We start from the raw sequence: 25,070 nt of genomic DNA, 5'->3' as shown, positions 1-25,070 counted from the left end.
AAACTACAGAAGAAACAGAGTATACTAGGCCCCTGCTTGGATAGCCGATGCTTGCTTGTCAGCCTCCCCCTCCCCCCGCGGCAACTTAGTTGCCTTTACCCAAACCAAAGAAGTTTAGTCTAAGATGAAAGTTTACTAGCCTGCAAAATAGCTCGTTTTGTCTGTTATCAGCCTGCTCAGCTACTTGAGTCATAAGTCAAATACTTGAAGAGCCCTTGAGCTAACTAGGATTGCAATGCATTGTGGGCTGCAACAAAATGCAGCAAGACAACCCTAAAAAAAAACACCTGGAGCCCCTGTGCAACAATAGGTGACATCTGGGAAGACTGTGACCCCCATAGTACTCAGCCTACGAGGAACCAGGGGAGGGACCTGTGCTCTAGGGGTTAAATTGCTTGTGGAAACTGTGCTGGGTGTGCCTACCTATCAGACACCTGATCTTGCAAGGTCCTCATTAAAAGTCTCACGCTGTTCTCCAGGTCTCTGAGTTCATCCTTTGGGTTTGGACGGGTGAGTTTGTCTCACACTCCAGAGCTCATGCTCTTAATGATTTTAGAAATAAAAACAAAGAAAATTTAGCAAGACCATTGTCTTCCTCACATCCTCTCCTCCAGTCTCAGAACAAGAGCTGTTTCTCCTTATAACGTCAACCTCCCCCTCTGTCTGCTCTTTCATCCCTCCTCTTCCTCCTTAAGCAACTGGCTTCAGCAAATACCAATTTTCTTCTGATTCTTCCTTTCTCTTTCCCCTAGGACCATCTTCTCAGTCAGATGTCAGCCTCTTTCATTCTAAAAACAAACCACAATTACCTCCAATGATCCATGGTTCCTTCACCTTTTCCATCTCCAGCCCAAGTTCTGAAAACCCTAGTCGACATTTGCAAGAGGAGGATAATTCATAGGCATGCATCAATGGAATTTTGGAAGCCTATCTTTTCCAGTGTGGAGGGCAAGAGTCGGTGGGAGAAACTCAAAAAAGAGTACAAGAAAATAATGATATCTGCAGTAAATTCTAAAGTATGAGGGGGTAAAATTGTCCAGTTGTAGGGATAGAAAAGGAATTTTAGAGTAGTTAGGTAAAAGTAAAATCACAGAGAAAGGAAAGCATGGCACATTTTTAGACCTAGTGAGTAGCTATCTGCTGTATTAGTTTACTAGGGCCGCCATAACAAAATACCAGACTGTGTGGCTCAAACAACTTGTTTACTCACAGTTTTAGAGGCTAGAAGTCCAAGATCAAGGTGCTCCCGTTCCTTCTGAGGTCTTGCTCCCTGGCTGGCAGATGGCACCTTCCCACTGTGTCCTCACATGCTCTTTCCTCTATGCATTTGCCTGCCTCGTGTTTCCTTCTTTTCTTATAAGAACACCAGTCATTGGATAAAGAAAAGATGGCACATATACACCATGGAATACTATGCAGCCATAAAAAAGAATGAGTTCAGGTCCTTTGCAGGGACATGGATGAAGCTTGAAGCCATCATCCTCAGCAAACAAACACAGGAACAGAAAACCGAACACCGCATGTTCTTGCTCAAAAGTGGGAGTTGAACAATGAGAACACATGGACACAGGGAGGAGAGCATCACACACTGGGGCCTGTTGCGGGGGGGTGGGGGGAAAGGGGAGGGAGAGCATTAGAACAAATACCTGATACATGCAGGGCTTAAAACGTAGATGACGGATTGATAGTTGCAGCAAACTACCATGGCACATGGTACCTATGTAACAAACCTGCATGTTCAGCACATGTATCCCAGAACTTAAAGTAAAATAAATAAATAAATAAATAAATAAATACTTGAGGGGATGGATTAAAAAAAAAAGAGTACCAGTCATATTGCATTAGGAACCCCCCCCCCCCAATCCCCCGTGGTCTCATTTTAACTTAATTACCTCTTTAAAGACGCTATCTTCTAATAATTACATTGTGAGGTACTGGGGGTTAGGACTTCAACAGATGAATTTTAGGAGGGACACAACTCAACCTATAACATCTGGGATATACAGGAGCAGGAAAGATGGGGCCAGAAATGCAGATTAGGATCAGCTCACAGATACCTGGGAATATAAGAATGGGAAACTTGAACTTCTTTAGATAGTGAGCTATATGAACACCTGAGATGACATACTTCACTCATTTAACCTTCAAAATTGAAGGTTAAATATGCTAACATGATTCATTTACAAATAAATTATCTTTGAATGTTATAATGTGTATTTTGCAGCAATCAACATTTCCCTCTAAAGAAACTCACTTTCAGATATATATAGATATATATATATATCCACATTCTCCTATTTTTATCCTCTTCTTTCAAACCAACCCTAAGAGGAAGATCTTATAGATAGCAAGAGATTATCTGAAATGTACATATAGCCAATGCTACAAAAAGGTTTGGATTAATACTCATTAAGTATTAGCTCAAATTCTTGGGAAAGCAGCTAACGCTATTCTAAATATAGACCACCTGCTTTCCCCAAGGGAGTCAGTAAAACCTGAGTGACTCAGAAGCACATTGGAGAGACAAAGGCTCTGCTGCAGCAGCAATGAATGGTCTTCAGAAAGGCAGAGGAGCTGCCCTTGCACTTTGCAGGAAGGGCAGTGCATGCAAGATCTTCCCTCCTGTCACACAGACAGAACTGATTCCAGCCTAGAAATGGCACATTCTCAATGGAGAAAGGGAAGGTCATTTTGTAGGTGAGAAAACTGAGTCACAAACTGAATTCTCAAGGTCTCAGAACCAAAACCTCGTGGAGCAGGATATTAAAACAGGCATTCTGATTCCAGAGTCGGTATTTTCAATCACCAAAATACTGTCACTCATGAGAAATGGGCTGTCATGGCAGCCACCCCTCCTCTCAAATAAAAACCATTATGACAGTTTGATGTCAACAAAGCACCATTGACCTCCACTTATTCCAGGAAATGGCCACCACAGAAAACCTTCCACCCATAGCATTGAGCAATCCTTAAAGAAACTGCCAAATGTACCTGAAGACCAATTAGAAAATCACCCCACTTCCAAAGCTCCTGTCTTCATAGAATGCTTGTTAATGAGAGGCTGCCTCACATTTCCTCTTTTTACTCAATAAAACAGATTCTCCTCTGAACATCTGATTGCCTGTTGAAATGCAAGTGACAGCAGACGGTTTCCCTGTCTGGTCTCAGACTTACTTTTGTCTTTGACAACCAAACACAAATCAGTTTGACCCTTTAGGTTTATAGTCATGTAAAAGTAATCAAATTCAAAGTACTTACAATTATTACACACTGAATCTACTGAAAACACAATAAACTTTATTAAAACAAAAATAATCCATGTCATACTCTGATCAGATATTAATATTAAAAGACATAATTGAGTGTTGAATTCCCTGACCACACGTGGTAGTCATGACTCTGAATCAATCCAGCTTTATAGTAACTTTTCCCCTTTGCAAATCTCTAAACCTCTAAGTAGGTTAAGAAGCCTCCTCCATTCTGCACAGCAATGGAAATCATTGTTCATGAGAAGGAAGATGTAAATATCATTAATTAAGAGCAACTGACAAATCTTGAAATCTTCCTCCCAGTACTTGAGATGATAAAGTATTTTTATAAGAAAAATTAGAGCGAATTCATCAAATACTTTAAAAAAATATTAAGGGTAAAAGTATTTCCCAGGGTGTTCTCATGTTTTAATTTGAACAGCAGTCCTGTAAAATAAATGATCATAATATGGCTTTCAACAGAGGGGCCTATGGAAAGAAATGGAACTATCACTTACTCACCTTATTGGTCTATGTCCTCACGAATAGAGTAGAAGATGTCTCTACAGTGCATCAGGACTAAGAAGACATGTCATTTGCCCCAATCTGCCAGTGTGGTCCTAAGTTTAACTATACCACAATCTGAGCATTGTTATGTATCCACTCATAAACCTGATCTGTAAGGGACACAATACAAAGGTTACTCTTTATTCTTAATGTGTAGCTGCAAGAAAAGAAGCAAGCGCTTACTTACCTGCTGAAAGATGAACACTGCCACCTGCTGAGTAAGAGAACTAACAAAAATGTGCAAAGTTATGCACTTTTAAAACTGTGACATTTTCTAGTTTTCATTAGTGAGAGCAGTAAAAAGTATCCACTTCGTTGTTAAGTGAAATACATGAACATCTGGCCTGTTGTGGTGATTACTTAAGATCCCATAGTCCCAAGAAAATAATAGCAAAGGCAACTTTTTTCAAAGCAGTCCATCCAACATTTCCCAAAAGGTATGACAAAGAGCAATCTTCACCTTCATGGTATTTACAGCTCCCATAGAGCCTTTCTGGAATCCCCATTGTTTGCATGGCCACAAGTACCCATATACTCATTTTTAAGCTTCTAAGTAACACAACCTGAAACTGCAAAGCACGACAGAAAATTTCGGACCAGAGAGAAACTGGTGGTTTTGCTCTGATGTGCAGCATTCACAACTGTATCACTTCCCCTTCATATGCTGAATTGATATTCATCCTACGAATTTCTTATATAGACCAGGGTGTTCCAGAGGAAAGGCAAGGAGAAGAAGGTGGGGGCGGGTAGTAAAAAGGGATAAAAGACTCAAAGTTATACCACCTCCTAAACATGTGTTGTCAGCTTAAATTAAGGCTCTAAGAATTCCTACTTTGTTCCTATTATTAAATGAACTAGTTATCCAAAAGTCTCGTAAATTGTAAAATATACAGATATTTGGAATTTTTTCTGATTATATTAGAAAGAAGTAACCTGGTAGGGCAGGAGGAAGCTCGGGCAATTAGCTAGAGGATTGTTTCAGTTTCTAGTGCCAGGGTGATAATGAGATTCTAGATTCTAGATTAAAATGGAATAAGACTGGATAACTAGGATTTTTTAATTGAGGGAAATCTTTATGATTTGGGGGATAGATAGAGAAAATAAAGGAAAAAGGGAATGATAATTCTATTGTTAGCAGAAATAGCGTTGCTGAGATGATACAGAAAATGGAAGGAATAGGGAGGAGAGTAAGCAGTTCTCTTTTAGCCTTGATGAGATTAAAATAGATGGCAAGATGCTTAAGCTAATAAAGCTCTGTCCTCAATCTTGCAAGCAGGAAGGTTACTCAGGAGGACAGAAGCCAACATGCTAAGGATGGAAAAGTGGAAAGTCACCAAACTCTGGGTCCTTGAGTCCTCATGCCATTGCATAGCCACCTTTGGGACTGACATTGTTTTAATCATGACATTAATCGTGGTATTTAATCATGGCAAGTATTCTGTTGCTTGCAACAAAAGCATTTCTAACCAAGACAGCAGCGAATTTGAATTCAGCAAAATATAAAGTAATCTTGGTAAGATAACAGGTTTTTTTTTTAACTTCAAATTTTGCTCCTTTGGAAACTTAAAAAGATAAATTGTTTTAGAGTAACAGTAGCAGCGAAAACACAGAAGATAAATTTACTTATAATTTAAAGATGATGTGTTTTTACATGGCAATGTGAGACATACGTGTATAAAAAGCATTGTTTAGTTCAAAAGTGCATTTATTTTAATTTTAAAATGGGAATTATGCTAAATCATGAGCTAATATATTTTTATATATGAGCTGTTGGAAACTATTTCTTTTTATAAGAATAATCCTCTTTCATAGACTCACATAAGAAAACTAAACATATGAAGAAGATGGATTAGATCATAATAGTCTATATTGATGATTTCTTTACTTCTCAGGTCCTCTGTTCAGTACAGAACCTTTAAAAGGATAATACTCTAAGAACTTTAACCTTCATTTTTAATTGATAAAAAATTGATCTAGATAATTCTCCTTACAATACCTATAACACATTAAAGTCAGTTATATCTCAAGTATGATTTCTGAGGAAATAATACCGAATTTTTTCTGGAGAAATGTGTTTAAATAAGATGACTAAGTTTTTATTCATAAAAATAATAGTAAATGTTGGCCAGTACAGGGGCTCACACCTGTAATCCCAGCAATTTGGGAGGCTGAGGCGGGCAGATTGCTTGAGCCCAGGAGTTCAAGACCATCCTGGGCAACATGGCCAGCCCTCATCTCTACAAAAAATAACAAAAAATTAGCTGGGCCTGATGGCATGTGTCTATAGTCCCAGCTAGTTGGGAGGCTGAGGTGGGAGGATTGCTTAAGCCCTGGAGGCAGAGGTTACAGATCACACCCCTGCACTCCAGCCTGGGCAAGAGAGTAAGGCCCTGTCTCAAATAATAATAATAGTAAATGTTGATTACTATGTTTATTATGTGCCAGATATTCCATTTTTTTTTTGAGACAGGGTCTCACTTTGTTGCCCAGGTTGGTCTTAAACTCCTGGGCTCAAGTGATCCTCCTGCCTCAGCCTCCCAAAATGCTGGGATTACAGGTGTGAGCCACCACACCCAGCCCGTGCCAGGTATTCCTAATCCTAAAGAAGAGAACTATTATGATCACTTTTTAAGTAAGGAAATTGAGACACAGAGGAGTAGTCAGGTAACTTGCCTAATGATTAAGAGTTGGAATGAGAATCCACATGCAGGCAATCTGACTTCCAGACCCCACACATACCACACTACAACTCTTCAATGCCTTTTCCTGCAAACAAAAATAAAGTGGGCATATTATCACTTTTCTTATGATTCTAAGTATTCAAACACTTATTTTAAGTAGGTTGGAATATCTGAAAATCATAATAAATATTAAGAAAGACTTCTTCAACATATAAAAACTAGAGAAATAAGCCATTTTCTGGCCAAGGCCTTCCTCCACCTAAATTGGTCTATGGGATATTGGATCTCCACTGCCATACATTGGCTGACTCTTTTGAATGATGTTACAAAAGCATATCACCCTTCCCTAAAGCAATCAAAGAGTTAGATAGGCAAGAGTCAGCATCTGCTTCTATTTTTTTTTTTTTTGAGTTTTAAAAGAAGTAACCACAATGGGAAAAGGATAGTCTCCTTAATAAATGATGCTGAAAAAACTGGATATCCACATAGAACAAATGAAATTGGATCCTTATCTTACATCATACTCAAGAATCAACTCAAAATGGATTAGAGATTTAAATATAAGACCTGAAACTGTAAAAAAAAATCCCAGAAGGAAACATAGGGGGAGAGCTCCACAGAGTTGGTTGTGGCAAAGATTTTTTTTTTTTTTTTTTTTTTGGTCATGACAGCAAAAGCACGGGCAGTAAAAGCAAAAAAAAGCAAATAAGATTACATCAAACTAAAAATATTCTCCACAAATAAGAAAATAATCAACAGAAAAAAAGGCAACCATAGAATGGGAGAAAATATTTGCAAACCATATGTAAGATAAGGAGTTATGGTACAGCCATTATGGAAAATAGTATGAAAGAACCTCAAAGAATTGAAAATAGAACTACCATATGATCCAGCAATCCCGCCTCTAGATATATATATCCAAGGGAAATAAAATCAGTATCTCAAAGAGGTGTGTGAACTCCCATGTTCACCGCAGCATTATTCACAATAACCAAGACATGGAAACCACCTAAGCGTGCATGGATGGATGATGGATAAAGAATATGTGATATCTATATATCCATACGGATATAGTGATACATATATGTCTATATCAATAAAGAAATGTAATATATATGTATATATGTCTCTTTATCTGACAATGTAATGTAAGAAAATCTAATACACATATACATATATATCTTTATCATATATATCACATTTTATTTATTCATATGTTCATCAATGAACACTCAGGAGGTTGTTTCCATATCCTGACAATTGTGAATAATGCTGCAATGAACACAGGTGTGCAGATGTATAACATAGTTGCAGGCAGACCTTGGAGATATTGCAGGTTCAGTTCAGATGCCTGTGGCAGTTTCTTAAAATAAGACTGCAATAAAGGTTGCTGCATCAATTGACTCTTCCTTTCATGAAAGATTTCTCTGTTGCATGTGATGCTGTTTGATAGCATCTTACCCACAGTAAACTTCTTCTAAAATTGAAGTCAATTCTCTCAAACCCTTCTGCTGCTTTATATAAACAAATCCTTCTAGTTTATATAATATTCTGAATCCTTTGTTGCCATTTCAACAATGTTCACAGCATCTTCACCAGGAGTAGATTCCATCTCAAGAAACCACTCTGTATATCCATAAGAAGCAACTCCTCGTCCATTCAAGTTTTATTGTGGCATTGTAGCATTTCAGTCACACCTTCTAATTCTAGTTCTAGTTCTTTTGCTATTTTGAACCACATATCTTGAACCCCTCAGTCATCCATGAGTATTGAAATCAACTTATTCCAAACCCTTGTTAATGTTGATGTTTTGACCTCCCCAAAATGATTCATCATTCAAGTTGAATCATGAATGTTCTTAATGGCAACTAGAATGGTAAAACCCTTTTAGAAAGTTTTCAATCTACCCTGCCAAGATCCATCAGAGTAATCACAATTTATGGCAGGTATAGCCTTACAAAATGTACTTCTTAAATAACTAGACTTGAGGGTCAAAATTACTCCTTGATCTATAGGCTACAGAATGAATGTTGTGTTAGCAAGCATGAAAACAAAACTAATCCCCTTGCTCATCTCCATCAGGGCTCTTGGATGACCAGGTGAATTTCCAATGAGAAGTAATACTTTTGAAAAAAAAATCTTTTTTATTGCTGAGCAGTAGGTCTCAACAGTAGACTTAAAATATTCAGTGAACTATGCTATAAACAGAAGTGCTGTCATCCAGGCTTTGTTATTCCATTTACAGAGCACAGACAGAGTTGATTTCACCTAATTCTTAAGGGACCTAGGATTTCAGGAATGGTAAATGAGCATTGGCCTCAACTAAAGTCTCCAACTATCTTATCCCCTAGCAATAGAGTCAGCTATCCTTTGAAGCTTTGAAGTGAGGCACTGACCTCTCTAGCTATGAAAGTCCTAAATGGCATTTTGTTCTAATGAAAGGATATTCATTTACATTGAAACTCTTTTATTTAATGTAGCCACCTTCCTTAATGATTTTAGCTAGACCTTCTGGATAACTTTCTGCAGCATTTGCTGCTCACCTTGCACTTTTAAGTATGGAAGCAGTTTCTTTCCTTAAACTTAATGTACCAACCTCTGCTAGCTTGAAACTTTGCTTCTGTACCTTCCTCACCTCTCTCAACACTCATAAAATTGAAGATGGTTAGTACCTTGCTCTAGATTAGGCTTTGGCTAAAGGAAATATTGTGGCTTGTTTGCTCTTTTGTCCAGACCACTAAAACTTTCTCCATATCAGCAATAAGGCTGTTTTGCTTTGTTATCATTCATGTGTTCATTGGAGCAGTACTTTTAATTTCCTTCAAGAACTTTTCCCTTTCATTCACAAGTTGGCTATTTGGCATAAGAGGCCTAGCTTTCAGCCTATTTCGGCTTTCACTATGACTTCCTCATTAAGTTTCGTCATTTATAGCTTTTGATTTAAAGTGAGAAACACGTGACTCTTCTTTTCACGTGAACACTTAGATGCCATTGTAAGGTTATTAATTGGCCTAATTTCAATATTGTTGCATCTCAGGAAACAGAGAGGCCCAAGGAAAGGGAAAGAGATGGGAAATGGCTGGTTGGTGGGGGAGTCAGAACACACATAACATTTATTAAGTTTGCTGTTTTATATGGGCATGATTCATGGTGCCCCAAAGCAATTATAATAGTAACATCAAAGAATACTGATCATAGATCACCATAACAGATACAACAGTTTGAAACATTGTGAGAATTACCAAAAAGTGACACAGGGACACAAAGTGAGCACAGGCTATCGGAAAAAATGGCACTGACAGACTTGCCCCAGGCAGGGTTATCACAAACCTTAAATTTGTTTAAAACATGTAATATCTGAGAAGTGCAATAAAGTGAATTGCAATTAAACGAGGTATGCCTGTATAAAGATATATGTAATATCATTTAGCCTGGACAAAGAAGAAAATTCTTTCATTTGCAAAAACATGGATGACCTAGAGGACAAAGTGAAATAAGCCCAACAAAGAAAGACAAATACCGTATTATCTCACATATGGAATTTTTAAAAGTAAAACTCAGTAGAAACGGACTAGAAGAGTGGTTACCAGGGGTCAAGGAGTGGGGAAAATGGGGAGAGGTTTGTCAAAGGGTACAAACTTGCAGTTTCAAGATGAATTAGTTTCAGAGATCTAATGTACAGCTTGATGACTATAGTTAAAAATAAAGCATATTTGAAATTTGCTAGAATAGATCTTAAGTATTCTCTCCACAGGGGGGAAAAGGTAACTGTGTGAGGTGATGGATTTGTTAATTAGCAGTTTGACTGTGGTAATTATTTCATTTTGTGATATCAAAATATCACATGGTATACCTTGAATAATACAATTTTTATGTGTCAGTTATACCTCAATAAAGCTGAAAATCTAATAAAGCTTAAGAGGTTTGCTTTTAAAAAAAAAAGAAGCAGCCAAATTTTGGCAAAGTTTTCTCCAATCTAAGTTCTTGGCTTCATCATATTGGAACCTCCTCTTCCCAACAGTCCCAACAAAGGTTTGGTTTATTTTCTTTTGTGTTTTTTTACTTAATTTTTTTTTCCTTTATTAATTTTTTTTGAGGCAGGGTGTCACTCTGTTGCCCAGGCCAGAGTGCAGTGGTGTAATCACAACTCACTGTAGCCTCAACCTCCCAGGCTCAAGCAATCCTCCTACCTCAGCCTCCCAAGTAGCTGGGACTACAGGCCTGCACAATCAAACCTGGCTAATGTTTAAATTTTTTGTAGAGATGGGGTCTCACTATGCTTCCCAGGCTGGTCTTGAACTCCTGGGCTCAAGGAATCTTCTGACTTCGGCCTTGCAAAGTGCTGGGATTACAGGTGTGAGCCAGCACACCCGGCCTGTGTTTGTTTTATTTTTTTCTTCTTGAGGGTTAACATCTATAGACAACCCAAGAAGTAATTCTCACTTCAATTCATCCTACCTATACATCTGATTCTCCTCTCCCATATTAAATCTTTTCTACTTAAGAACACAGTGTAATGGAGCCAGCATCCCTGGTTTCTAAAACCAACATCACCACCTAATATCCAGATGCCCTTGGCAAATTACTTAACTTCTCAGGGACTCACTTTCCTCATTTTTAAATCAGGGCTTGTATCTACTTTGTAACAGTTGTTAGAAAGATTAAATGAGATGTTCTACGTAAAGTGGTTGGGCATTACTGGCACATGGTAAGCACTTAGCCATATTGGTATTATTTGCATTATTAAGAAAATGAGTTCTAGAACACGTTCTGGGGATCTGCTGTACACCACAGTACCTATAGCTGACAATAAAGTATTATACACCTTGAAATATGCTCAAAGGATAGAGCTCATGTAAAGAGCTTGTACCAGGAAACAACAAAAACCACAAAACAACACAAGGAAATGGTTGAAGATGATGAGTATATTTAGTACCTTGATTTTGATGATGGCATCATCTATGTCCAAACTCATGAAAATGTATACATTAAATATATGCAATATTTTATATATTGATTACATATCAATGAAGCTCTTTTTAAAAAATGATTTCATAAGATTTTCAGGCATTCTCTTGCTTCAGATTCAGGCCTTATTAGTGCTTGTACTTTTCTTTTAACACTAATTTTAATATGCATTTGGGTACTTTTACACAAACCAAGCTTTAAAAAACATTTAAAAATACTTCAGCAGTATTCAGGTTGGTATTTGATCATTTTCTCTCATACTTCAATCGTTTTCCACCCAGATTTTATTTATTTATTTATTTATTTATTTATTTATTTATTTATTTATGTTTTAGTGTATGTGTGAGATGGAGTCTCCCTCTGTCACCCAGCCTGGAGTGTAGTGGCGTGATCTTGGCTTACTGCAACCTCCACCTCCTGGGTTCATGCGATTCTCCTGCCCCAGCCTCCTGAGTGGCTGGGACTGCAGGCCCCCACCACCACGCCCGCCTGATTTTTTTTTTCTGTATTTTTGGTAGAGATGGGGTTTCACCCTATTGGCCAGGCTGGTCTCAAACTCCTGACCTCAAGTGATCCACCTGCCTCGGTCTCCCAAGGCACTGGGATTACAGGTGTGAGCCACGGCACCCGGCCCCACCCAGATTTTTAAATGCAATAGTCTGAATATTCTGTTTAACTTTTCCTTAGAAATAAACCTGCCAACATTTTTCTCAATGTATCAATACAGAAGATATTTGCCATTAAATGAGATCCGCATTATTTCCCTTACTTCACCCTAAAAACATACATCATAAATACACATGTACAAGGAATTTCCTCCAAACACTTTATTCAACAGAAATTATAACAATAGGCTTCAAAGTAAAATCCAGGAGACAAGTTGTTCTGGTCTCCTTTTCCAGTATCATAATGCTTTTAAAAAACAAACACAACTGAAATAACTGGTGGCATTAGCCAAACATTTTGCTGTGTCCTGCCATTGCCATCAAATAATAATATTGGAGTGGCATAACTTTGTCATGTTTAATGGTCATATCCGTGAAATGAAGGACAGTTGTAGAAATAGTTGACTTGCAGAAAAAGAGAAAGTATAAGAAATATTAAGAGAGCTGCTGTCTGTGAAGTTCCAGTTCTTGATTACCGTTGCTAGCAAGGTTGCTCACTGACCAGCTTCCTTCAGTCAACGCCATATCCTACAGGTATTATCCTTGCTGCCTAATAAAACAGATTTCATGCAGTTATTTTTTTCTTCATTTCATTCACCTCATTCTCTCTTTCTACAAGTTGACATTTTCTGGGCCATTGGTAATTAACAACTTGCTAAATGGGCTAGGTTCTCCGCGCCTAGCTGCAGAGTCTCTGAGCAGCTCAGGCATTTTTGAAGTAGTGATTTTTTTTTTTTTTCCACGATACCAGCTAGTTGTAAATTAAGCAGGTACGCATCCTGCTTACTTACACTAGCAAGATTCATGGCTTCTTAGAATGGGAGAGAACTTGAGAATGCAGCCACCTCAGCCATCCCCTCTGCCGTCCCCTCAAACATCACCACCCAGTGGAAATACAGCAACTTTGAATATCTCCAGGTTTGGGTGATAAGCTTAGGAAGAGGCAGGACATACCACTTTGGAACATTTCAAAATTTTAGGGGGTTTTTCTCATCATCAGTGGGCACTACTGGTTTTCTCACCTTCAGGGACCAGGCACATAACATCAGTATAAGAAGTGTGAGTGCCTTAGGAATTAGGAAAGCCTATAAAAACCATATCCCACAAAATGACACTTCATGTTTTAACAAATGTAACGGTCATGCCAGCTATTTTTCTGCCATTTACTTTGTGATTCTAAACCCAGCCTCAGGCAGCCCACTACAAAATGCCTGCAGTTTATCACACCAGGGTCCACTCAGAAAATAGAATAGATTCTTTCAAATAAAGTGATTGCTCTATCGATGGCAAAAGAAAAGTGTCACCCCAATCTAATAAGCTCTGTTGTCTAGTGAGCCAATGTTAAGCACTTTGGTGCTTTGGGATACACTAAATTAATCAGTGGTATCTTCGAAGAGCTCAGGAAAGTATGTGCTGGCACCAAAGCAAGACACAACAACAAAAATTCTTTTGCTAAACTCTCCAGGGTCTTCTGTGAAAACCGGTTGAGGGAAGAAGTACTGCAGAGCCAGCCTCACATGAGGCCATGTGGACTAGGAAAGGCTGGTCTTCCTTCTTTCTCACTCCTTGCAGGAGCGCCCTGTGCCCTCCATCATAGCCCCTCACCTCTTTTCTCATCAAGGAGAAGGATTTGATATTGTGTTCACAACAAAAATCTATGGCTTGTTTTCCCAGTGCTTTCAAAGTACCTACATCTTAGTTAACACTTGAAAATCATAAGCCCAAAGATTTTGAAGATCGTAAGCCCTGTGATTTTGGAAACTGTCCATCATTAAGTAGACTGGGGAGGCATTTTAGGTGGTAAGGGGAGATAATTCTCAGCACTCCTGAAGTTATCTGACAAGGAAACCACCTAATTGGCCAATATGTAAAGCCAGCCTTGGGCCTGTGGCATTTAACTTATTAGACTAGTAATTTTTAAATTTGCTCAACATGATGAGAATCACTGGTACTTAGGCAGATCTGGTCTTCTGTGCTCACTTAGGGTGCCCTACTCCACACTACTGTGGCACCCATTCCCTGCCAAGGCCTCCCCTCGAGGCACTCCACTAACATGATACCATCATCTTGTCATTTTTATCCCCTTTCCACAATCTAAACTACCCTTTTCTTATGAAATGTTGCTAATATTATTAATTCACCATAAACTGTTAACGGTTGAAAAATGGTTAATACATGTTCCTTTCCACCCAGACATTAGTGCTTTAGCAGGGGAGAAAACAACTCTGCTCAAAGAATAAATCTCTAATGGGCTGTAAAGCCAACTGGGGAGAATTTTGATCCTGACTTGTTTTGGTTACTAATACTTACTGACATAAACTGAACTTTTTTCTTGAGACAGGGTCTTACTCTGTCACCCAGACTGGAGTGCAGTGGCCTGATCATAGCTCACTGAAGCCTCCAACTCCTTGGCTCAAGTGCTCCTCCAGCCTCAGCCTCCTGAGTAGCTGGGACTACAGGTGCATGCCATTATGCCCAGCTAATGCTCTATTTTTTGTAGAGACGGGGTCTCACTATGTTGCCCAGGCTGGCCTCAAGCATTTTTTCTGCCTCAGCCTCTCAAAGCACTGAGATTGTTGGCATGAGCCAATGCGCCTGGCTGACTAAATATTAACCATTCAATTGATAGAAAACACCTGGGGAAAGTTAGTAACATGTAAGGCAGGCTATCAAATTGTTACCTTATCTAGAGCAAATAAAATTCAAAGTTCACAAAGCCTTACTACAGTCAATGGCAGCGCTCACTCCTGTGGGTCCTCATAAAACTAAAATTAAATAATGAAAATATGAGGGCAGGCCAAGATGAGCTAGTGACTCCAGAAAAGAGGTAGGGAATGGGGATGAACTCCTGTTAGTATTCAGCTTGGGAACTCTAACAGCCAATCAAGAAAAAATGAGTCTATGGTGTTGATGTCTTCCATACCTGTAATGACTATGTTGCCTTTATAGTTGAAAGCACATGAAAAGATTTCATCAGTGTGCCCCTCAAGAACCTGGAGGCACTGGCCAGTCTGAGCATCCCAGATTCTAGCCGTTTTGTCAGAGCTGCCAGTTAGAAGACGGTTCCCTTGAGGGTTGAAAGAAATCTGCAAAAGAGAAAGAAAAATGATCACAGCTTTGTGTAATGGTTCCCAAAACATTTCTTATCAGCAAAAAAAAAAAGGACATTACAGCACATGTCACCTTCCTAGTCTGGTATTTATTCTTGCATAGAACAATTTCTTCATGATGGAAAAAAATATTGCAGGGACTAGTACATGGAAACTAAAATCCAGAGAGAAAATTTAATTGCCTACTCCTCACATTTCTAAGAATAAAGACCAAAGCATCCTTATAATTTGAGTATTCCCCACCCAGCTTCTTTCCAAAGATGCACGATGCCTTTCTCTGTGCAAAGACGCAGGGCCCTGGTGTGGATGAACACACGAGTCAGGATCCTTCGTAGCCAAACCCTGGTGTCATCTTTGTGGTCAAAAGCACACAGATCCGGGCCAGGGGCGGTGGCTCAGGCCCATAATCCCAGCACTTTGGGAGGCCAAGGCAGGTGGATCACCTGAAGTCAGGAGTTCAAGACCGCCTGGCCAACATGGCGAAACCCCATCTCTACTAAAAATACAAATTTAGCTCGGCATGGATGGTGGCACACACCTGTAATTCCAGCTACTGGGGAGGCTGAGGCAGGAGAATCGCTTGAACCTGGGAGGTGGAGGTTGCAGTGAGCTGAGATCATGCCACTGCTCTCCAGCCTGGGTAACAGAGCAAGACTCCATCTCAAAAAAAATAATAAAGAATAAAAATAAATAAATAACAATTTTTAAAAAAGCACACAGATCCTTCTCTAATCTGTGCCATAGAATAAGTGAATGTAGAACCTACAAGAAAGGATGTTCTCATCTACTGCCACCCCAAGTATAGCATTTTCCATAAATACGCTTCTGTGCCTCCCATGTGCCAGGTGTTGCCAATTGGCATCTGAGTGACCATCAAAGGAACGTGTTAGTCCTGCATCCCTTTGGGTGTCACACTTACATCCCCCTCTAATCACCAGAAGACAGCGATTCGGGCCATCTCCTCAATGACTGAAGGTTTGAGGAGGGCAGGGCCGTATCTGTTTTTATCACTCTGTTACCAGTGGCTGTGCAATGCCCAGCACAGTGGACACTCTCTAAAAGTGTTTGTTGAATGAGTGAATACTTTAGCTTTGCACCCCATAGAAATGCCCTTACCAGATGCCAATTCAACAAGTAATATGTTCATTTAAAAAGCATAAAATGTAATAAAATAGCACTAGAGAATTATTTGTATTCACTCATTCATGAAAATAGATGTTTACTTGTGGAGGAGACACACAGATGTCTCAATAGCTATCTAGCCAGACACTCAGAAACATGGGCCAGGCTTCCTCCTCATCCTGCCTCCCACACCCCACTTTTCCATCCCCTCCTGCCATCCATAAGCCTCCCAGCTTATGAAGAGGCCATAGTCTGCATGCCCTGGAGACCACCACTGACCAGCCAGAGGGCAATGATCACCAGCTGTAGGTGCAGAGGCAGAAAGGCCGAGAGTACAGCCTGGGGCAGAGTTCCAGGGCCTAGAAGGGGCCTTTAGAAACCTAAAATCATCAAGCTGATATTTTGCAAAGCAGGAACAAATCTGATCTCAGACAGGGAACCAAGGGATTGGGCTGAGCTGGGAGGTGAGAGCCACCAAGTCCTAGCCTACTCTACGAGGTTCTGATGACACATCTAAACTTCAGATCACTGACTGGGTGGGCCTGCTCCGTGAATGATCCTTTGGGGGAAGTTTATACAAAATCCTAAAACACAGCTTTGTAGTTTCAAAATGGATAATTTTATAATTTAATTATAATTTTACATATTTCCAGGAACTACTTCCTCAATTGCATCTAACTTACAGAACACTTGATACTTGCTGCACAGCATATTTTTCGCACAACATAAACTTATGTGTTTACCGGAACCAGGAAAGGCAGTTTACACGCTCCTTAAATTGCTGTATTAAGTATCTTCAGCTAACTAAATCTTTTGCTGACAGTGGAGGCGAATGTTGTTCCATACTTTTTAAGAGGTTTTAGAAATCATTTATTATGCTAAGTTTGAGGGCACAGTTAAAAATAAAGTCTTTAGGTAAGTGATTTCTAGAAAAAAACATGAGACAATAGAACAAATCTTAATCTTAGTACTTCGATTCCAATAGACCTATTTATACTGAGCATGTTTGGGTTTTTTTTGTTTTGTTTTGTTTTTTGTTTTTTTTTTTTAGATAGGGTCTTGCTCTGTCACCCAGGCTGGAATGCAGTGGTGCAATCACATCTCACTGCAGCCTTGACCTCCTGGGCTCAAGCAATCCTCCTTCCTCAGCCTCCAGAGTAGATGGGACTACAGGTGGGTAACACCATGTGCAGCTGACTTTTTTTGTTTTTTGTAGAGATGAGGTATCCCTATGTTGCCCAGGCTGGTCTTGAACTCCTGGCCTCAAGCAATCTTCTCACCTTTTCCTCTCAAAGTGCTGGGATTATAGGTGTGAGGCACTGCACCCGGGCCCTGCTCTTTACTTTTTGAAAGTAAATAAACTCCTCCAAATGAGAAAGCGACTCACCTTTGAAATTTCACCTTCATGACCTTCCAGTTTGGCAATGCATTTTCTTGTGGCAGCACTGAAAATTCTTGCTGTTCCTTTTTGAGAGGGGTGGGGATATATATAAATTCATCTTAAATACAGAACTTTGGATAAAAGACTTTGCATTGTATAAATATATATCCCCCTGACACACGAGCTCTGTGCTAAGTTCATCTTCTTGCCTGTGGTGACAGCCAGATACTTAATACTCTAAATGCCTGCTGGTCCCACTGCAGGAGAGGGTGAGAGGGAGCTCCTCTTTAGCCCTGAGCTTATTAGAAGAAATAATGTATTCCAAGGTAGAAAAGAGACCAAGAAACAGGAATCCAGAAAGAAAAAACTTTAAGAGAAAAAGAGGAATTTGAGCAAGTTTCAAGAGGCAGGTGATGAAATAAGCAGCAAGACCAGCATGATACACTAGGTGTGAGTCTGAGTTTCTGCAAGGTACACAAGGAACATCCAAAGAAGGAGCATCAGCCACCACTCAACAGGCAAAAAACAGGCTTCAAAAACCCTTTTCTACAGAAAAAGCTAATAGAATGCTTTTTTCCTGCTCTGCCTCCAGCGCCAAAAGCGTCAAGCATATATTAGCCATTCAATAAATAGCTGTAGTATGGATGGATGGATGGATGGATGGATGGATGGATGGATGGATGATGGATGGATGGATGGATGGATGGATGGAGAAATAGATGGAATAAGTACTATGGACATTTCCTCATAAGTAAAGGATGAATACGTTAAATAAATAAGTATTGAAAGTGAAAAACATGAGTAGTAAAATTTTTGTTAGAAGAAAAGTTACAATTTGCCTTGCCAGATGAAGACTGCTTTTTTAAATCTCTGATTATAGCATTACATAGTAGTAAAATATAGCAAGGATACAAAATTGTAGGTACTTGATTTGCACCCAGAGAAAAGTAAAATTTCATAATAAATTTTTTACTTGCCTTTCTGACAATGTCAACTTCATGAGGAGGTACAAAAAATGACAAAACCTGCCATTTTAGAATTAATGTGATTAAAAAAATATATAACTTGAAATTCGGTTGGACATTTCAAAAGCCTTAAAGGGAAGTGACCAATTTGGTTTCAGAGTCAATAACATGAAAGAGAATGTCCTGCACAGATCTACACTCTAAGTTTTATAAAACTATATGTCTAAACTTCAGAAAACTCAGAAATAATATGGCCTGCAACACTGTAATTTTTTTTACAGATAGGGATACAACTAAAGAAACAAAAAAATCAGCTGGGCGCAGTGGCTCATGCCTGTAATCCCAGCACTTTGGGAGGCCGAGGCGGGCGGATCACGCGGTCAGGAGATCGAGACCATCCTGGCTAACACGGTGAAACCCCGTCTCTACTAAAAATACAACAAATTAGCCGGGCGCGGTGGTGAGCACCTGTAGCCCCAGCTACTCGGGAGGCTGAGGCAGGAGAATGGCGTGAACCCAGGAGGCGGAGCTTGCAGTGAGCCGAGATAGTGCCACTGCAGTCCCACCTGGGTGAAAGAGCGAGACTCCATCTCAAAAAAAAAAAAAAAAGAAACAAAAAAATCAGCCTTCAGAATAATTCCAATAAAGAAGAAAAAGTAGATAGATAGATAGATCGATCGATAGATGGATAGATAGATAGATGATAGATAGATAGATAGATAGATAGATAGATAGATAGATAGATACTGTCATGCATGGTCATGAGGGAGACGACACAGACATAGCTTAGTGTCACATGTTGTCAGAGAGATAACATAAACATAGTGTAGGGTCAAATGTGGTTATCAAGGAGATGATGCAGATACAGTGTAGTGTCATACATTGCTGACAAGGAGATTATACAGACATAGGTCAGAATTATGGAGCTGACACATACACAGTGTAGCATCATACATGATCATCAATAAGATGATCCAGATGTATAGTAGTATCTACACAGGAGTCAGAATGTTAACATAGACATGCTGTACATCATATGAGGATTTAAAGGAGATAATGCAGACATAGTATAGCCTGATGTGTGATCACTGTCAAGTTCAGGTAGATGAAAAAGATATAGTGTAGCATCATATATGATCATCAAGAAAATAATGGAGACTTCGCGGGTCATATGTGGACTACAGAAGATGATACCCAAATAATATAGTATACATGGCCATCATGGATATGACATATATCCATGGTTATCATGTGTAATTGTCTAGAAGATGATGCAAAATAGTATAGCACTCTACAAGGTTATCAAGAAGATGACAGAGAAATAGTATAGCATCATACTTGGTTTTCAAGTAGATGACATGCACATTGACATTCATAATACTTGACTATCAAAGAGAATGACCTTGGTTTAAACATCATACATAGTTACCAAAGAGACAACGCAGTCATAACAGCATCATATGTACTTCTCAAGCAGATTTTGCACATATAGTTTGGCACCATATATAGTTGTCAAGGTGATAACACAGATATCTTGCAGCATCAAATACTGTCATCAGTGAGATTACTCATAATATCATGCATAAGTATTTTTAAATTGATGTAAACATAGTATAAATTAATGTACTGCTGTTAAAAACAATGCAGGCATAGCATATAACCATAAGTGGTTGTCAAGGAGATGATTACATATTAGATATAGTGTAGCAGTACATTATTTTCAGGGTAATAGTCATACAGGGTCTCAGTAAGACAATGAAGACATAATGTTGCATCATACATGGTTGTCAGGGAAATCACAAAGATTTAAATGCCACAGATGTTTATTAGAAATATGTGACTGATAAAATATCTATCATGAAAATATGCAGAAATAATGTATAATCATATGTAACTTTCAAGGTGATGGCACAAACATTGTAGCATTATAAATTGTCCTAAATGAGATGAACTACGGCATAATATCATAAGGAATTTTCAAGGATATGATATAGACAATAGTATAACATTGATGTGGTTATCAAGAAGAGGAAGTAGATACAGTGTAGCATTATATATGGCTATTAAGGATATGACACATAAGATAGCATCACATATGGCTGACAGAGACAATTATATTTTAGCACAATAAATGGGAGTAGTGAGATGAAACATAGTACATATATTCAGTGTTATTAAGAAGACCAAAACAGAGTCTAGTACCATAGGATTTACTACAGACAGGGTATGTTACAGCATCACACATCATTCTCAAGGAGATGATTATCAGAGGTTATTGTCAAGGAGGTGTCACAGAAATAGTTTAGCATCACACAGGGTCATTGCAGAAAAGACATAGTTATAGTATTAATCCCACTTGGTGTTCAAAGAGATAATGCAGACATCTTCCAGCATCAAACATGGTCATTAGGAAACTGACACATAAAATAGCATACTTTATGGATATCAAGAAAAAGAGGCAAATATAGAATAGCATATACATAGTACTTAAGTTGATGACACATAAGTGATAACACATACATAGAGTAACACCATACATTACCATCAAAAAGATGACCCATAATAGATTGTCATTTGAGAATATTGTGGAAATAATAAAATCATAGTATAGCATCATATATCATCATCAAGTAAAGGATGAAGATATAGTTTACATCACTACACAACATGAATAAAAGCAGAGCATCATATATTTATCAAAGTGTGCTGCAGTAATACTATACCATAACACATACTTAATAAAATTATGATGCAGACAGAGTGTGGCACCATATGTTTTTGTCAAGGGTATGATGCAGACATTATGTAGCATCACTGTCATCAGGGAGTTTAGCCACAGTACAGCAGTATCATACATGGCTCTCAAGGAGGTGAAAAAGTCATAATGTACCAATATATGTAGTATGTTAAAAGATGATACAGGCATAGTACAGCATGATATGTAGTTGTCATGGTGGCCTATAGCCTAGAATTATATATGATTATCAATGATGCAAACATATCATGTGATTAAAAGGATGACATATATTACTACAACATTATCTAAAACAGATATCATATTGATTCCAACATAAATTTCAAGATGGTGATGAAAACATGTAGCATCATAGGTGGTTTTCAAGGTGATGACCCTGATAAGAGTTAGCACAATACATGTTAATGCAGACAGTGAAGTAGACATCATGTATCCTCATAAGTGATCATCAATGAGATGAGGCAGACAATACAATGCCAAATGCGGGCATAAGGGAGATGACATAATCTAGTGTAACGTCATATGTAATCTTCTTGGATATAAGGTGCACAGAGTGTAGCATCATACATGGTTTCCAAAGAGATGACACAGAGTGGCATCAAATATGGATATCAATATGATGGCTCAGCATAGAATCATAAGTAGTAATCACTACTTATGACAAGTAACATAGATCACTACTTATGACAAATAACATAGATCATCAATGGTTGTAAAGGAGATTTGGTATACATAGTATAGCATCATAGGTGGTTATCAAGGAGATGGTGCATATAGTATGATAGCACCAGCCACGGTTATCAAGTTTAAGATGCAGACATATTGTAGCATCATACATTATGGTCAGAGAAATGACCCAAAATATAAGATAATCCTCAGTACAGGATCATAGATGATGAAGACACAGTATAGTACCATATTTGTTTATCAAGGAGGTGGTGCAGACATAGTACAGCATCACTCACGGTTATCAAACAAATGAGGTAGACACAGATGTGATGTGAGTTCCTATGTGTTTATCAAAGAAATGCCACAGAAATATTATTGCATTATAAAGGCCTTTAGGAACATGAATAGACCTAATGTAAAGAAAGAGAGAGAGAGAGATACAGATATATGACTCTCTCTCAATAGATTAGATAGATGATGATGATGATAGATAGATAGATAGATAGATAGATAGATAGATAGATAGATAGATAGGATGACTGTCTTCTGGCAGAAGGTGTAGACATGTTGTAATGTCATACATGATGATCAGGGAGATGACAGAGACACTGTAGCATCTTAGTGCCCATAAAGAGCATGACATATGCATAGTACAGGGATATATGTGGTGTACAAGGATTCTACAAAGATTGATTTTAGAACCATACACAGTGCCAAGGGGATAACACATGTATAGTATCACATGATTATCAGTGGGATGATGTGCATGTAGAGTACCATCACATATGGGAATTTTAAAATGGCACATAGGATAGCATTATACGTGAATATCAAGGAGATGACATGCATGAATGCAGCACTGTGGGTTTTCCTCATGGAAATAACCTATATTATGGCATCATAAATGTCACAAAGGAGCTGGTCCATATAAATATCAGGCATCATATGTGGTTATCAAGGAGAAAAGCATTATCCGTGATTTTCAACATGATGAAACACACAGTATAATGTCACATGTGGTTATCAAGGTGATGACTCAGAAATAGGGAGATATAACACATGGTTATAAAGGCGGTAACTTAGTGTATCATCTATAGTTATTAAGGAAATGAAGTACACATAATATAACATCACATGTGGATATGAAGGATATTATGTGGTCATGTTTTAACACAATATGTGGTGATATCAAGACCCAAACAAAGGATAGTGTCACAAATCATCATCAAGAAGATGATCTTCTCATGCGTGGTTCTGAAAGATGAATCCTAAAACTGCATGTCACTTTGTTATCTAGGAGATGATTCAGATATAGTACAGACTCATACATGATTGCGATTGTAAAGGAGATGAGAGAGAAATAGTTTAGCAATATACATGCTTGACAAATGTTCAAGCTCCTTTGTAGCATTTATGATGCTATAAGCAGTGATAATATTGTACAACATATAGCTGTCAAGGATGGGGCATCAAACATGATCATCAGTGATAGGACCCAAAATGTGGCATCATATATGGTTGCCAAGGAGATTTGGAGTGATAGTATAGCATACATAGTTGTCTAAGACATACAGATGCAAACGTATGAGAGCACAATCCACAATTATCATGTTTATCATTGCAGACACATGGCAGCTTTTTATATGATCATCAAGGAGATAACCCAGAATATACCATCCTACATGATTAACAGGTAGGGGATGACAGCAGTATAGCTTATGTATGGTTTTCAACAAGGTGACACAGACATAGGGGAACATTTTTGTTTTCAAGGAAATGAAGAATACAAATGAAGCACAATAGGCGGTCATCACTGAGATGACAAACACAAAGTGTAGCAATGTCCAGACCTCCAGTGATATGAAACAGACATACTAGACAGTGCAGCATTATATATGATCATCAAGAAGATAAGGAACACAGCATGTAGCATACCATATTGTTGACAGCAGATGACACAGGCATAGTTTAGCATCATATCCAGTGATCAAAGAGATGAACACACCGGATAACATCAAACATGATTACCAAGAACGTGACATAACTCGGGCGGCTGAGGCAGGAGAATCGCTTGAACCTGGGAGGCGCAGGTTGCAGTGAGCCAAGATCGTGCCACTGCACTCCGGCCTGGGCGACAGAGCGAGACTCCATCTCAAAGAAAAAAACAAAAAGAGAAAGAAGGTGACATAGATATAGCATAACATCATATATGTTGACCATGGAGATGAGGCAGAATGTAACATTATACTTGGTTCCAAAAGAGTCAATGTACACACATAAGTCAGTATAGCATGGTATGGTATGGCATAGAAGAGTAGAGCATAGCGTAGCACAGTATAGACACACAGACACAGCACAGAGCCAAATATTGTTGTCATGAAAGGATCTACACATAGTGAAGCAGGATATATGGTCATGAGAAAGATGAATCAGATAGTATAGGGGCATACGTGTCAGAGAGATGGCACATATGTAATGTGGCTGCCATTTGTGGCCATCAGGGAGATGACGTAGACATAGTGTAATCTCATAAAGGTCCTAAAGAGAGGTAAGAGATAAGATAGCATCACATGTGGATATCAGGGATATAACACATACGTTATACAGCATCATATGTGGTAGTCAGAAAGATGATACAGAAAGAGTACATGTGGTTATCAAGGCAATGACACAGACATAGTGGAGAAATTATAAGTTGTTGCCAAGGAGAGGATGAAAACATGTTCTTACAAATAAAATGATCATCGGGGAGACAAAGTAAATATATTGTAGCATCGTCCTTAAATAACTAGGCCATGTCACCCATAAGGTATAGCACAGCCCTTTGTACAGGGCATGATGAAGTTACAGTGTAATATAAGTGGTTTCAAGAAGATGATAAAAACATAAAATAATATGCAGTCGTTAGGCAGAAGCAGCAAACACACAGTATGTCATAT

The 25,070-nt window shown here is 38.6% G+C and overlaps 1 protein-coding gene across 2 annotated transcripts in view; it reads right to left on the bottom strand.

The window, feature by feature from the left end:
* Window positions 1-12,276: 12,276 nt before the first annotated feature.
* Window positions 12,277-25,070, bottom strand: part of DAW1 (dynein assembly factor with WD repeats 1) — a 58,149-nt gene continuing 45,355 nt past the window's right edge. The window contains exons 11-13 of one of the 2 annotated variants that reach the window (XM_003821837.7): window positions 17,749-17,825; window positions 15,053-15,215; window positions 12,277-12,679 (exon numbers count right to left, since the gene is read on the bottom strand). In XM_003821837.7, coding sequence (XP_003821885.1) covers window positions 12,645-12,679; window positions 15,053-15,215; window positions 17,749-17,825 — 275 coding nt within the window. In that variant the 3' untranslated portion in view covers window positions 12,277-12,644. Of the gene's footprint in view, window positions 12,680-15,052; window positions 15,216-17,748; window positions 17,826-24,066; window positions 24,283-25,070 lie in introns of those variants that run through there. The other variant, XR_008624603.2, reaches the window with a different exon arrangement.

Source organism: Pan paniscus, chromosome 13, assembly GCF_029289425.2.
Source record: "Pan paniscus chromosome 13, NHGRI_mPanPan1-v2.0_pri, whole genome shotgun sequence".
In the NCBI taxonomy this organism is placed as follows: domain Eukaryota; kingdom Metazoa; phylum Chordata; class Mammalia; order Primates; family Hominidae; genus Pan; species Pan paniscus.
This window is presented reverse-complemented; position numbering and strand designations above follow the sequence as displayed.